At 34.9% G+C, this 15,059-nt stretch overlaps 1 protein-coding gene across 2 annotated transcripts in view; it reads right to left on the bottom strand.

Moving 5' to 3' along the window:
• LOC150102209 (CDAN1-interacting nuclease 1) overlaps positions 1-15,059 on the bottom strand; it is a 108,380-nt gene that overhangs the window by 57,834 nt on the left and 35,487 nt on the right. For both annotated transcript variants that reach the window (XM_090399474.1, XM_090399475.1), the window contains exon 6: positions 1,251-1,330. In XM_090399474.1, the coding sequence (XP_090255600.1) occupies positions 1,251-1,330 (80 nt within the window). The remainder of the gene's footprint in view (positions 1-1,250; positions 1,331-15,059) is intronic.

The raw sequence follows: 15,059 nt of genomic DNA, 5'->3' as shown, positions 1-15,059 counted from the left end.
GAGGTTTTCCATTCCTCTGGAATCTTTCTTTGAAGTACCATGTGAATCTAGCAGCCAAGGCTTTGAAAATAATTGGTCCACCTTGTTGGATTTCTTCAGCCTTAACATGATCAAGTCCTGAGGCTTTACCTTTACTCATTTTCTTAAGGGCATGTTCTATTTCTTCTGGAAGTACATCTGGTATATTACTTGGTTTTGGAATGATAGGTTCTGAAACTTGGCACTTTAGTTGCACAGAGATCATTATAAAAACTCTGCCCAATTTCTTCTATCCTTTTTCTATTAGTATGTTTTTCTCCATTTTGATCCTGTAAAGCAGATAGAATTGACTGTTTAAAATTTAAGTCTTTCTCTATTTTTTTCAGGCTGGTTTTTGCCTGCACTGCTTCTCTTAATATCCTGAAAGCTTTGTAGTCTTCTGGAATTCTTTTCCTTAGTAACTTACAGATAATTTTGTATTCTAGAAAATTTTCTTCAGATTTTTTCAGTTCTTTTCTCTTTTTCAGTAGTTCTATAGTTTGAGGTGAGAGTCGTTCTCTTTTCTTTTGTTTCACAGAAATTTCTGATTTTTTCTTGCACTCGTTGAATTTATTAATAAAGTCAATATAGTCATCGTTTATGTAAAAGTTTTTAATAGTCCATTCGGTCTCTTCTATGTACTTCTTGAACTTGTGGTAGTCTATTTGTTTGGGTTGTCTTTTATGGTTTGATGTTGCCCTGATATGTTGTTCTTTATAGTGGTTTATTCTTATAATGGCTCTGAGGCGTCTGTGGTCAGAATCTATGTTGAAGTATGTGTTTGCCTATTGTACCAACATTTTGCATCAGTCTTTTACAGTCTGTTAAAATGTAGTCAATTTCAAAATGGAGATATGTGTTATTAATTACTTCTGTTGGTTAGCTAAAGATTCAATAACTTTATTAGGCAAAAGTCTTAGTAAATGTGTACTGGTATTATTATTAACACCAGCCCTCCACTGAGTCAAAAGACTCATTGCAGTGCAGGAGGAGTCTTACACTGTTCCACACAAAACTCATCAAACCATGCATGAAACTCATTTAGTGTATCTGCATTCAAGTAAAAAAAAAACAGTCAAATAAAATAAGGCTATTTGGGATTATCAATTGAATTTTTTAATAGAGAATTTTTTTTTAAAAAAATTCTGTTTATTCTGCAAAAGAATAAAAACATAACTTGAACTGTAACATTTTCAGAACTACAAATTCTGTACAAATGAAATTAAACTTACCAAATAAACTTCAACAGAAAGGTTCTTATCATTAATCAAAGTTGTGTCTCTAATCAGTCGGCTAATGTGCTGCCTTGTTACTGAAAATAATATAAATATCATCTATCAAGAAAAAAGTAAATTAAGCAACATTACTTAGAAAAAAATGATCATAAATAATAGAAATATGATTCAAATAGGAAATTATTTTTAACTGAAGCTTAGATCAGCCACTAGGTGATCCAGTTTAAACTTCTGCTATAAATGCAAGTAGATTTTTCTGTGAAAAAAAAAAGCATTTTAACGATTATAAAAGTGCTTATTTATTTATTCTATGGCACAAATAACAAAACATGCAGTACAATACACTGTCACTTTAAAAACATATAAAATTAAAAGTCATTTTAAAAACCAATAAAATTAAATGGTTACATCCATATTGGTCAGATAGTTCATAGCTTCGAGTGTAGCACTTAAAAAGTCCAATTTGTCTCCTGAATTTGCTCTGAGATAACACTGAGTCACAATATGGTCCACAGTTTGTCTTTGAGCTCCACAATCACAATGCAGAGATGGTCGTTTACCCCATTAAAAAGCATGTCCACACAAACACCATCGCCAGTTCGTATTCTATTAAGCTGAGTCCCGGATTTTGGTGGGAAGTGTGAGCAAGCATCAAAACTTTCTTGTAATTCTTTGAGAGAAAATTTTGTGATGTCATCTGTCTGACTCTACCACTGTTCTTGCCACTTTTGCTTCAGGTCAAAGTTAAATTGCAGTAGTAGTAGTTGGGCTAATTGTAGTGGTGGATGTCTTGATCATAAAAGTGCTAATTAATAGTGATAGAACTTCTGCTTATCACTATCCTTGCCCTGACATAAGGAAGTGGTATTAGTGGTAGCTACACTACTGGTAGGGTTTCCTGGACAATGTATTATAAGTCAAGAGAGACATTGGGGGGGGGGGGATACCTTTGTCCTCCTGGTTGGGTAGAGTGGGTCTGGTTACCTTCTACATGAAATGCATAATAAAAAAAAATACTGATATAATCACAAGAAAGAACATATCTTAAAACCCTTTAATTCCCATGTTTCATCAAATTGAAATAGTTTGTTCTTTGTCTGTTGGGATATATCAGAAATGGCAATCCTTCATGGTGATTATCACAACTTTTCAGCACACCCTCATAAGCAGCATTAATAAAACTTCAAAAATTTTAATATAGCACTCATGACAGAAACAAGAAAGAAAGAAAAAAACCAGAAAGAAAGAAAGAAAGAACAACTATGTAATATATTATACATGCTGCAGTAGACTAATACATTCAAGTATCAAACAGCATATTTGATGAGTTGCAGGCTCACACTATTATAGAAAATAACAGTTGTGTTAGGATTTATGGCTATGTGACAGTGACAGTTGTCTGCTGCATTCTCTCTCTCTCTCTCTCTCTCAAAAGCCTTAGTTCACCGATGGCTTGAGCTCACTATCAGTAGAGATGATTGGCTGCCTAATATCTTCAAAAAGTTAGTGAGGACTAAAGAAGTTCTGCTTATTCCCTTTGGGGAGTAAGACATTATAAGATATTGATTTATAACTTCCATCCATGAAAGATTGTAAATCTATAGTACATATAGTGTCATGGGTGGACTAAGGTTTTAGTTCATTTTTATTTATTTAAAATTTAAAAAAAATATATTTTAAATTCATTTTTACATAATTAGATCTCCAATAAGCTGGATGATGGTCACCAGTGGCCAACAAAATTCATCTCCTATCTAAGAAATTCCCAAGCTTCCATGATTGCAGCAGGATTCGAAACTATAATCTATTGGTCAGAGAGTAGTAAAACTATCTATTTGGCCAACTAAGCCAGCAATAAATATATATACATATAAGCTTAAAATATATAAAATAAATATAATCAAAAATTTATATAACTATAAGGTAAAAATACTTCTGTAAATGAGTGAATTATAATAAATATGTTAAAAGAAGCAGCAGTCACTTATTATAGGTCTATGTACCTGAAGAAGACAGGAAAGAAGATTCTGATCAATTTTATAAAGAAATGCAGTAAAAATGACTATCACAGCCGGAAAGAGAAGCAAATCAACTAAGACAAAATATTTTAACTAAATATGAAGAAATCTGCATAGATAAAAATATGCAAGGAACATAAGATTTAATGTTTTCAATCATTTAAAAATAACTAATACCTCTTAGGGGAGAAAAAAGATGATCTACAATTAATTAGATATTACCAAACTTAAACTAGCACCACTTATAACAGATTACTGATGAGGAGTGTAGTGTGCTATCATCTTTCATCAGCAAAACTGTATTAAGTTGGTAGTCAACTAGAGTAGGTCACTGATATACATATAGGAAGAAAGAACAGAACTCTGTGGAAACCAAACATTAGTTGCATAGTTAAAAGATGGAGAACCATCACATACAGCATATGTCCGGTTAGAAAGCTGCCAATTCATTTGTAGAAATCATAAGGCAGACCAAATAAATGATGGAGCTTACTTAGTAGACCTGCTAGATTCTGTTGAAAGCCTTGAAGTATTGAGAGCAACCACCTGAAACTCATTGAATTTTTCCATGGTATCTGCTCAGAGATGGGCGACACTGTTGAGTAGATCCCCTGTATTCATTAATTCTTTTTTTTCCACAGAATGGCTTGTCTGCCCAAAGTATGTTAGATTACATTCACAAGGTATCTGGTACAAGGTAAATGCCAGCTAATGATAGAGGTGATAGTTTGTCTTTTGTAGATGGCAACAGATGAGAAATTTTGTTGATAGGAAAATGTGGGAATGAGATGATACTTCTTCAAAATTCTATCAATCGGTAGAATTTTGAAACCTTAGCATTGACACTAAACACAGTATCCAGTGGGATGAAGCTTGTCTTCTCCACAGAAGAAAGTTTAAATATGAACGCCTTTTCAAAGAAAGTTGAGACGCCCTTTTACATTGGCCAAATCTGAATCTGAACAATTGTCTCTCTCTCCCAAAAGTTTGGGAGATTCTTATTTTTGTAACATATCAGTGTAATATACTATGCTAACAAACCTTAGCATTGACACTAAACACAGTATCCAGTGGGATGAAGCTTGTCTTCTCCATAGAAGAAAGTTTAAATATGAATGCCTTTTCAAAGAAAGTTGAGAAGCCCTTTTACATTGGCCAAATCTGAATCTGAACAATTGTCTCTCTCTCCCAAAAGTTTGGGAGATTCTTATTTTTGTAACCATCAGAAATAGTTTCTAATAATATTTTTAATATTATATGTACCTTGTATTCCTGTTTCTTTGATTTGCTCATTTCTACGCATTGATGATGTACTGTTATTTTCAGTGTGAAATATCCATTCTTTCATTTCATTAAAATTAATTAATGTGGTTATCATGTAAATTATTGCTTATAGTCATGCCACAGGCACCTTTAAAGATTAGATTGTGAAACATAATTGTAATTGTTGTAAGAAGTGACCACAATCCTTATTGAGGCAGAACTCTGACAGCCTCATTTGACCACTGTCTTCATGAATACCCATTTAGTACTGAATTAAACTATTTCTTTACAATTTACAACTATTACTTGACAATTTCTTGACAACTGTGGGTGTTTGTTTTACCTCTCATATCATACAGCTTTTTACCAAATTATATAAAACTTCATCATGCACTTTTTGAGTAATCATGATTTTTCTCTTTGTTCCTTAATTTATGAACAACAGTATAATTTATGAACAACAGTATATACACTAGTGGCCAAAATTGTGGAAACCTTTTGGAAAAAGTGTATTTCTGAGGTTTAATGGCTCATAACACCACTTTTTTTGGAGTAATATCATAAAATTATATATCAATAGAAAGATAATTTAATCAAGAATGTAATGCAATAACTTTTATGAAGGAATTTTTATTAGAAAAGCAGTTATAAAGAAGAAAAGTGAAACACATAGAAAAAATGAGATATAGAAAAATTCTCACAACGTGAGCTAATACTTAGTTGGGTAACCTTTAGCGTTAATTACGGCCTTACAATGCCTTCCCATGGAGTGAACCAAGTTTTTTAGTTCTGCAGCTGTTATAATGTGAAACCAAGATTGAATTATTGCTTCTATTAATTGGGTTTTATTGGTGAGTGGGTTGCTTCTGACTAACAAGTTTCTTTAGTCGGCTCCATAGATTTTGAATTGGGTTAAGGTCTGGGCTATTCCCAGGCCATTCCAGCAGTGGAATATGATTATCTTGAAACCACTTTTTGCACACAGCAGCAACATGACATGGAGCCGAATCCTGTTGAAATATAAATGCTTCATTATCTTGGAAAAGATCATGTGTGGAAGGCTTCAGTTTGGGCTCAAGTATTTCATTTATGTATTTTTGGGCATTTATATTTCCATTAGGGGTGCTTTAGGGTCAAAGCTGTATAACTGAGAGGAGACCTCCACATAGCCTTTAAAGGAATACGGAGAACCGACCAGGGCTTCTGACCTAATGTCCAATCCTCACCTTCTCGTGGTGCACCCTGTTAGGGTATCTACTTTGATAGTGAACGAATGAGGATGGGCTGGCAATTTGGGATTTAGCCAACCAAATTGTATTCTTATTGGTTAAACCAAAATAAAAAATGATGGCACAACATGACAAAATTTCATGCCGGCTGGAGCGTCGCCCGGTTAAACAAGGCCCCCGTTGTTTTCGCCAGGGAACCAGGGCGAACAGCGAAAAGTCAGCTACTGGAACAAATCTGAAAACAAACCCCAACTCAACATCACCAGAGTTAAAGATCGGTACTATCAACGTAAGAAGCCTGAATGGCAAAGAAATGGAGCTAGCTGAGGAATTAGATAAGTACCAGATCGACATAATAGGGGTGACTGAAACAAAAAAGACCAAAACTGGTGAGATCTTTCTGAGCAATAAATACAAAATGTTATATTCAGGCAATGACAATCAACGAAAAGAAGGAGTAGCCATAGTATTCAACACAAAATACGAGGCTAATCTTTTTGAATGGCAGTCAGTCTCAAGTAGAGTAATGTGGGCAAATATGAGAATGGGGAACTGGACAATGAGTCTTATTTGTGCCTATGGTCCCACAGAAGGTTCTACTAAGGTAGAAGTGGAGGAATTTTTTGAGGCTTTAGAAAAAGCAACTGACACAATGAAAAAGGAAAAGTTGGTCCTTGTTGGGGATCTAAATAGTAGAGTAGGAAATGATTGTGAGACATACAAAAATATTTTGGGAAAATTTGGAGAAAAGAGCAAAGCTAATAATAATGGCAAATATCTGTTGGATTTCTGCTCAGGACATGGACTGGTTATTACTAACACCATGTTCCAACATAAAAATGTGCATAAATTCACATGGAGAGAAGAGGCTAGGAATAAGAAAAGTCTCATTGACTATGTTATTGTTGATAGTGATGTTTTCTCCCTGGTGCAGGACACCAGAGTGTACAGAGGATTTGAAATTGGAAGTGATCACTATTTAGTCTTGAGCAGGATAAAATTGAATTTCATATTGAAAAGAATAACATGTAAGAAAGTTTTAAAGTGAATAAAAGTTGAGCAGCTCTCAGATGTGAACTGTAGACTAAAATACACAAAGATTATTGAAGAAAAATGAAAGAGTTTGAGAACAGGAATCAAACCTTGGAGATTCAGTGGCAAACTCTAAAGAAAACATTGATTGATTCTGCCAGAGAGGGATTTGTGGTGAGGTTGTGTGCAAGGATAAAAAAATCAGAACTCCCTGGTGGACACAGGAAGTTAAAGAGGCAGTGAAGGAAAAGAAGTAAGCATATCAAAAGTTCCTGGCAAATAAGTCAGCTTTTACTCTTACAGAATACAGAGACAAATGTAAGAAAGCTAAACAGTGTGTAAAACTAGCTAAACAAAAGTCATGGGAGGACTTTGGCAAGAATATAGAAAATAAATATCAAGAAGGTGGCAAAATATTCTGCAGGTTGTTGAAGAAGTTTAGGAATGGAGGAAAGAGTGCTGTAAAAGGAATTAGAGATGATAAAGGTGAAATGAAAACAGGAGAAAAAGATATCCTTGAAGTATGGAGTAATTACTTTGAAAAACTGCTAAATGAAACAAGCAGTGATGACAGCACAGTGATAAAAAACACTGACCAGGCATGCAGTCAGGAATACATATCCATACTTGAAGTAGAAAAAGCCATCAAAGGCTTGAAATGTGAAAAGGCAGCAGGAGTAGATGATATTCGACCAGAAATGCTGAAGTATGGTGGTATAAGAGTCTTACAGTGGCTGCACTGCATAGTTCAGAAAGCCTGGACAGAGGGACGAATTCCCGATGATTGGAGTAGAGCTCTCATAGTACCCATATATAAAAAGGGAAATAAAACTGAATGTGAGAATTACAGAGGTATTTCCCTACTGAGTGTTCCTGGCAAGATCTATGCAAGTATACTTGAGAAACGGTTGAGAAGAATTGTGGAATAAAAGCTTGGTGAAGAACAAGCTGGATTCAGGCCAAATAGAGGCTGTCAGGATCAGATCTTCACTTTACGACAAATAGTCGAGAAAGCATGGGAATATAACAAAGATCTGTATTTAAGTTTTGTCGATTTGGAAAAGGCATATGACAAGGTGCCAAGAGAGAAGCTATTCAATACGCTACAGTTATATGGTGTCAATGGGGCATTATATCAAGCAATACTTAGTCTTTATTTGAGTTGTGAGTCAGCAGTTAGAATTGAAGGAAGTATAGGAAGATGGTTCAATGTTAAATCTGGTGTGAGACAAGGATGTACATTATCCCCTCTGTTATTCATTATCTATATGGATCACATTATGAAGGAATGTGGTATTAAACCTGATATCAAAATTGGAGATGTTAATGTCAGCTCTTTGCTTTATGCGGATGATGTTATACTTCTAAATAAATCCGCTACAAGTCTGCAAGATTCTCTGACTAAATTGAATAGCTGTTGTAATAGATATGGTATGAAGGTCAGCAATAAAAAGACAAAGACAATGAAAATAGGCAGAATCATTGAAAATGTCAACTGTGTTGTGAATGGAGAACCTGTGGAACAAGTAAAACATTTCAGCTACTTAGGCACAATTTTTACTGAAGATGGTAAACTAAATATAGAAATAGACAACAGAATCAGCAAAGCTGGTATCGTGGGAAGTCAACTGAATAAATTCATATGGAATAAGAAAGAAATTAGTCGGAACACTAAATTAGCTGTATACAAGACTGTGTTCAAACCAATTTTAACTTATGGATCTGAGAGCTGGGTCAGAAGTAAAACACTTGACCAAAGACTAGAGACCGCAGATATGAGAGTCCTGAGAAAGATTAGAGGCGTGAACAGATAGCATCAATGGCAATATCATATTAAAAAAGAGGATATTAGGAAAGAACTTGACATTGTCAGCATCCAGGAATGCGTTAGCAGAGCTAATCTCAGGTGGTATGGTCACTTAAATAGAATGGGAGAGGAAAGATTAGCAAAACAAGTGTTCTCTGCCAGGTTGGCAGGAAAACGACCCAGAGGAAGACCAAGATATAGGTGGATTGATACGGTACAAAGTGCCTTAGACGATAGAAATATAAGATCTGATAATGTTGGAGTCTTACAAGTAACAGACTGATTTGGAGGAAAATTGTAGATAGGAAGTTAGTAATGATGTAATGTTTTCATGTAGTACTGTCATATCCTGTACACCCCTTGAGGGTACATGGCAGGAATTTGATGATGATGATGATGATATTTCCATTAATCACACAAATTCTGCCCACACCTTTTGATGTCATACAACCCCAGATTATAATACTAAGTGGATGTTTCACAGTAGGTGTAATGCAATCAGGATGTAAATTTTGTCTGATTCTTCTCCTTACGTATTTTATGCCATCACTACCAAACAGGGAGATTTTGGTCTCATCACTCCAAATAACACTGTCCCATTGTTCTGCTGTCCAGTTAACATAGGTTTAATCTTTTCAACCTTTGTTTGAGAGATAAAAATGGCTTTTTTCATGGAATTCTAGCATTTAGACCAAATTCCTGCAGTCTGCACCAAAAACAGTCCTTCACATTGTATTGCACCATTTCATCTTGTATACACCCAGATGATTTTCTTCTGTCACGTATGCACTGTCTCTCAATTCTTCTATCATCACTTGCTGTTGTGCACCTTTTTCTGCCTTTACCAGTCTGGTTTTGTTGTGACTGAGTCTCCTTATACCTCTTCAAAAATTTAGAAATGCCACCTTTGGTTAAGTTTCCACCAATTTTTCTTCTAATTTCTTCATCACTTTCTGGGTGACCAGTCAACTCTTTGCACCATTTCTTTAATTTTATTACATTTTAGAAGCTCACTAAATGAAAGAACAAAAAACTAACTTGATAGCAATCACATAACACACTGTCAAATCTCCATTCAAATAAAGGAAAGCTACTTCATGAACCTAAGCAAGTTGTGCTTCTTTTTTCTGGTTATTTGGCTATAACTTTTCATAGAATACAGATAATTGAACAAACTTTATTGCATTACATTCTTGATTAAATTATCTTTCCATTGATATATAATTTTATGGTATTATACAAAAAAAAAAAAGTGATGTTATGAGCCATCAAACCTCAAAAATATACTTTTTCCAAAAGGTTTCCACAATTTTGGCCACTATTTTAGTAGTGTAATATTATGCACGTTTGTAGTTGTTATTGTAGTATCTTTACCCTATTCTTAATAGCAGCGCGCACTTTCTCTCTCGTAACCTTTCTTGCTTATTCTGTTGTGTACTATAGTTATCCACCTTTCGTATTTTACTAGTCGTATGCCTATGAACACTGGAAAATTTATTTAATTATGACTGCGCCACCAGTATATCCTTATTGGCATAAGACTCAGTAAAACGACTGGTAGATTTCTCTCTCTAACTAGCGTAAATTCCTTCAACAAAGTTTACTTAAACAGTCGTGGTTCTTTAAGCACTTAAACTGCGCTTTTAATGCCTTAGTTGTTTCCCACTCACAAGTACGATAATTTTTTAGGAATAGTGCATTGTAAAATAAACGATCAGTCAGCACTTTATTGACACATAATTAAAGCATGTTTATTTACATTAAAAACAAAGTACATTAAATAAGTGATAGGGAGGTTACTTTACTCTCTCTACTTATCCTTTATACTTTTGGTATAAAGAAACAAACTTTCCCTTTTCAATACTAAATGATTATACAATATAATTACTCTGTTACTTCTCTGCTTAAAAAAAAAAAAAAAAAACTGCCAAGACTAATTTACTCATAGATTAGCTAGCTATGGCAAGTTATCTTACAATTTATATTCCAGTTAAGAACAAATCAGAGGATTCTCTTATATAGATATTTCTTATTACTATTTCTTATCAGTCCATTTATGACATATTTCCTAGATTACAAAAAGAATGTAACACACAGAGGCTCTTTATCACGACACCTTCCAAAGGTCCTGCATCAAAGTCTCTATGGTTTTTCTTTCATCTCAGGCTTTAGGTTTCCGTCTGGAGAGTCTTGCTTCAGGGGGTGTTTCGTTGGAATATTGGTGGATCTTTGACTGCAATCTTCCTGGCTCAAAAGATCAAGAAGTTTCAGCATACAGGCTTGAAGATCGCTCTGCGGCTTTTGGCTTCGGTTGACTTCCAGCAGCAATAGGACAACCAACCAGCATTTGGCTTATTTACATCGGCTGTTCTCCCATTTTTTTCCTCTGGCATGGGTTTGCTGTAAAGTCTGGTCCTCTGGATCTGACTGCTTCTGGTTCTCCGCCGACTGCCTCTCTTCAGTAACAGCGCTTTGCCTCTCCTCTTGGTAACTACGGCTTGCCTACTTTCTTGATAGCTGTGCCTCAACCTCTCCTTTCTTCAGTAACTAGACCTTGCCTCTGCTCTCTCGGCAATTGGACCTCGCCACTCCTCTCTCGGCAACTGGACCTCGCCTCCCTCTCGATGTTTGGCTCAATCCCCTTTTATTTTCGCCTTCTCGAGACCTTGAACCAAGGGTTGTAAACCCCGAAGAAATCAGCAGTTCTCCTTGATCTTTTTGTTAAGGCCGGCCCATTCTTTCTTCTCCTCCATGCACTCCTTTTTCCTTGTCTTATTGGGCAGCGGAAACTTCTCTGAAACTAACGGATCTCTTTGATACTAACTTTGAAGGTGTTCATGTGCAGAGCTCGCAAACAACTTTCTCATACACTTAATCGTAAACAACTTTCTTGTGCTCTTATACATAGTTATTATACAAAGTTCCGATGGCAAAGCATTGCCTTTGTTTTTGACATTCTAGAAATTTCAGTTAAAACAAAAAATATAATCAATTCCCATAGGATTATTTACATTAATATTTAACATAAAATACATGGAGACAAACAAGGTTATTTTTGTAGTTTTCTCATGAGACTTGACCTCTGTAAAAATCGATGTAAAGCGCTTTGGTATTTTCAAGATACATCGAGTTTTACAGTAGCACAGGTCATTAAACTGTAATTTAATAATTCACACACTATCAATTTTCTACAATATATGACTGTGCAATGAGCTCAACTAAAGTTAATAAATTCACAATGAAAAACATATGCCAATAAGCAACCCCAAAGTAACCCATTAAACTGCACTCCAAGCAAAACTTCGCGTAAAATTTGCAACACTGTTAGTGAGTGGACTAAGCAGAGCACATAAATTATATCTAATTGTTGTACTGAATTCTCACTTCAAAGTTTATTATTTATCTCCCATTCCACTCTCAGTGAGAGAGAGAGAGAAAATTTACATGAAAAAACACAGTGGAGAACATTCATCAAACAGAAAAAAACTACTTCTGTGCGATATACATAACCAGTTCTTACATAGCATAACACAGACATATTAAAATAGTTTTTTCTAATTAGGTGAATTATTGAAGTTACACTGTTTTCTTAATTAAAGAAATTCTTGTAAGAAATAGCATCAACTGCCATTAACAGACTGTATGTCTATGTATGTGCACCTCTTATGAAACTTCATGTTTTATTCCTTAATTATAGAGAATGTTTCAATCCATGTTATTTCATAACTTCAAATTTTCCGCCACTCTCTCTCTATGCTATCTGTTCTCCACTGTCACTTTTTAGCATTCCCATGATAATCAAACAGACACTACATGATGTTATACAGTTTGTCAGTCACATACAGGTTATTCACCTCTATGCTTGCGATATCACTGTCAAATTATGCCTTTATCTAGAGGTAAATAACTTCTTATAGCTCAATATATTATTCACACTTTTCTTTAGCATTTTCCTGTACTGTGAACCTAAAATCTTCTTCACCTAAAGAAATTTTATTTTTAAGGTTTGAAATCACTCTTCTGTGATATAAACAACTGTAAGCAACAGAATCAAGTAACATATTATAAAGTACATCAATTCTTGGACACTTCCATTTCAACAATTCACCATCATCAAATTCCTGACATGTACCCTCAAAGGGTGTACAGGATATAATAGTACTACATGAAAAATTTACATCATTACTAACTTCCTATCTACAGTTTTCCTCCAAATCAGTCTGTTACTTGTCAAGACTCCAACATAATCAGATCTTATATTTCTAACATCTAAGGCACTTTGTACCATATCAATTCACCTATATCTTGGTATTCCTCTGGGTCGTTTTCCTGTCAACATGGCAGAGAACACTTGATTTGCTAATCTTCCCTAGCCCATTCTGTTTGAGTGACCATACCACCTGAGATTAGCTCTGCTAATGCATTCCTGGATGCTGACACTGTCTAGTTCTTTCCTAATATCCTCATTTTTAATATGATATTGCAATTGATGCCATCTGTTCATGCCTCTAATCTTTCTCAGGACTCTCATATCTGCGGTCTCTAGTCTTTGGTCAAGTGTTTTACTTCTGACCCAGCTCTCAGATCCATAAGTTAAAATTGGTTTGAATACAGCTAAAACTGGTCTTGTATACAGCTAATTTAGTGTTCCGACTAATTTCTCTCTTATTCCATATAAATTTATTCAATTGACTTCCTATTGTACCAGCTTTCCTGATTCTGTTGTCTACTTCCATAGTTAATTTACCATCTTCACTAAAAATCGTGCCTAAGTAGCTGAAATGTTTTACTTGTTCCACAGGTTCTCCATTCACAACAAAGTTCACATTTTCAACGATTCTACCTATTTTCATTGTCATTGTCTTTTTATTGCTGACCTTCATAAAATATCTATTACAACAGTTATTCAATTTAATCAGGGAATCTTGCAAACTTGTAGCGGATTTATTTAGAAGTATAGCATCATCCACATAAGGCAAAGAACATACATTAACATCTCCAATTCTGATATCATGTTCAATACCACTTTCCTTCATAATGTGATCCATATAAATAATGAATAACAAAGGGGATAATGTACATCCTTGTCTCACACCAGATTTAACATTAAACCATCTTCCTGTACTTCCTTCAATTCTAACTGCTGACTTGCAACTCAAATAAAGACTAAGTATTGCTTGATATAACGCCCCTTGACACCATATAACTGTAGAGTACTGAATAACTTCTCTCTTGGCACCTTGTCATATGCCTTTTCCAGATCGACAAAACTTAAATAGAGATCTTTTGTTATATTCCTATGATTTCTCAGCTATCTGTTGTAAAGTGAAAATCTGATCCTGACAGCCTCTATTTGGCCTGAATCCAGCTTCTTCTTCACCAAGCTTTTCTTCCACAATTCTTCTCAACCATTTCTCAAGTACACTTGTATATATGTTACCAGGAACACTCAGTACAGAAATACCTCTGTAATTCCCACATTCAGTTTTATTTTCCCTTTTATATATGGGTACTATGAGAACTCTACTCCAATCATCTGGAATTCATCCCTCTGTCCAGGCCCTCTGAACTGTGCAGTGCAGCCACTGTAAGACTTTTATATCTCCATACTTCAGCATTTCTGGTCGAATATCATCTACTCCTGCTGCCTTTCTATATTTCAGACTTTTGATGGCTTTTTCTACTTCAATTATGGATATGTATTCCTGACTGTATTGCCTGGTCAGTTTTTTACTACTGTACTTTCATCACTGCTTGTTTCATTTAGCAATTTTTCGAAATAATTACTCCATACTTCAAGGATATCTTTTTCTCCATTTTTCATGTCACCTTTATCATCTGTAACTCCTTTTACAGTCTTTTCTCCATTTCTAAGCTTCTTCAACAACCTCCAGAATATTTTGCCACCTTCTTGATATTTATTTTCTATGTTCTTGCCACAGTCCTCTCATGACTTTTGTTTAGCTAGTTTTACACAGTGTTTAGCTTTCTTACATTTGTCTCTGTATTCTCTAAGAGCAAAAGCTGACTTATTTGCCAGGAACTTTTGATATGATTTCTTCTTTTCCTTCACTGCCTCTTTAGCTTCCTGTATCCACCATGGAGTTCTGATTTTTCTATCCTTGCAAACAACCTCACCATATGCCTCTCTGGCTGAATCAATCAGGATTTTCTTCAAGGTTTGCCACTGAATCTCCAAGGTTTGGTTCATGTTCTCAAATTCTTTCATTTTTCTTCAATAATCTTTGTGTATTTTAGTCTACAGTTCACATCTGAGAGCCGCTCAACTTTTATTCACTTTAAAACTTTCTTACATGTTATTCTTTTCAATATGAAATTCAATTTTATCCTGCTCAAGACTAAATAGTGATCACTTCCAATTTCAAATCCTCTGAACACTCTGGTGTCCTGTACCAGGGAGAAAACATCACTATCAACAATAACATAGTCAATGAGA

Source organism: Typopeltis vanoorti, chromosome 10 (genome assembly GCF_054136105.1).
Source record: "Typopeltis vanoorti isolate ZY-2024b chromosome 10, IOZ_Tvanoo_1.0, whole genome shotgun sequence".
NCBI lineage: Eukaryota > Metazoa > Arthropoda > Arachnida > Uropygi > Thelyphonidae > Typopeltis > Typopeltis vanoorti.
The sequence above is the reverse complement of the archived record's forward strand: the minus strand, read 5'-3'. Positions and strand labels throughout refer to the sequence as shown.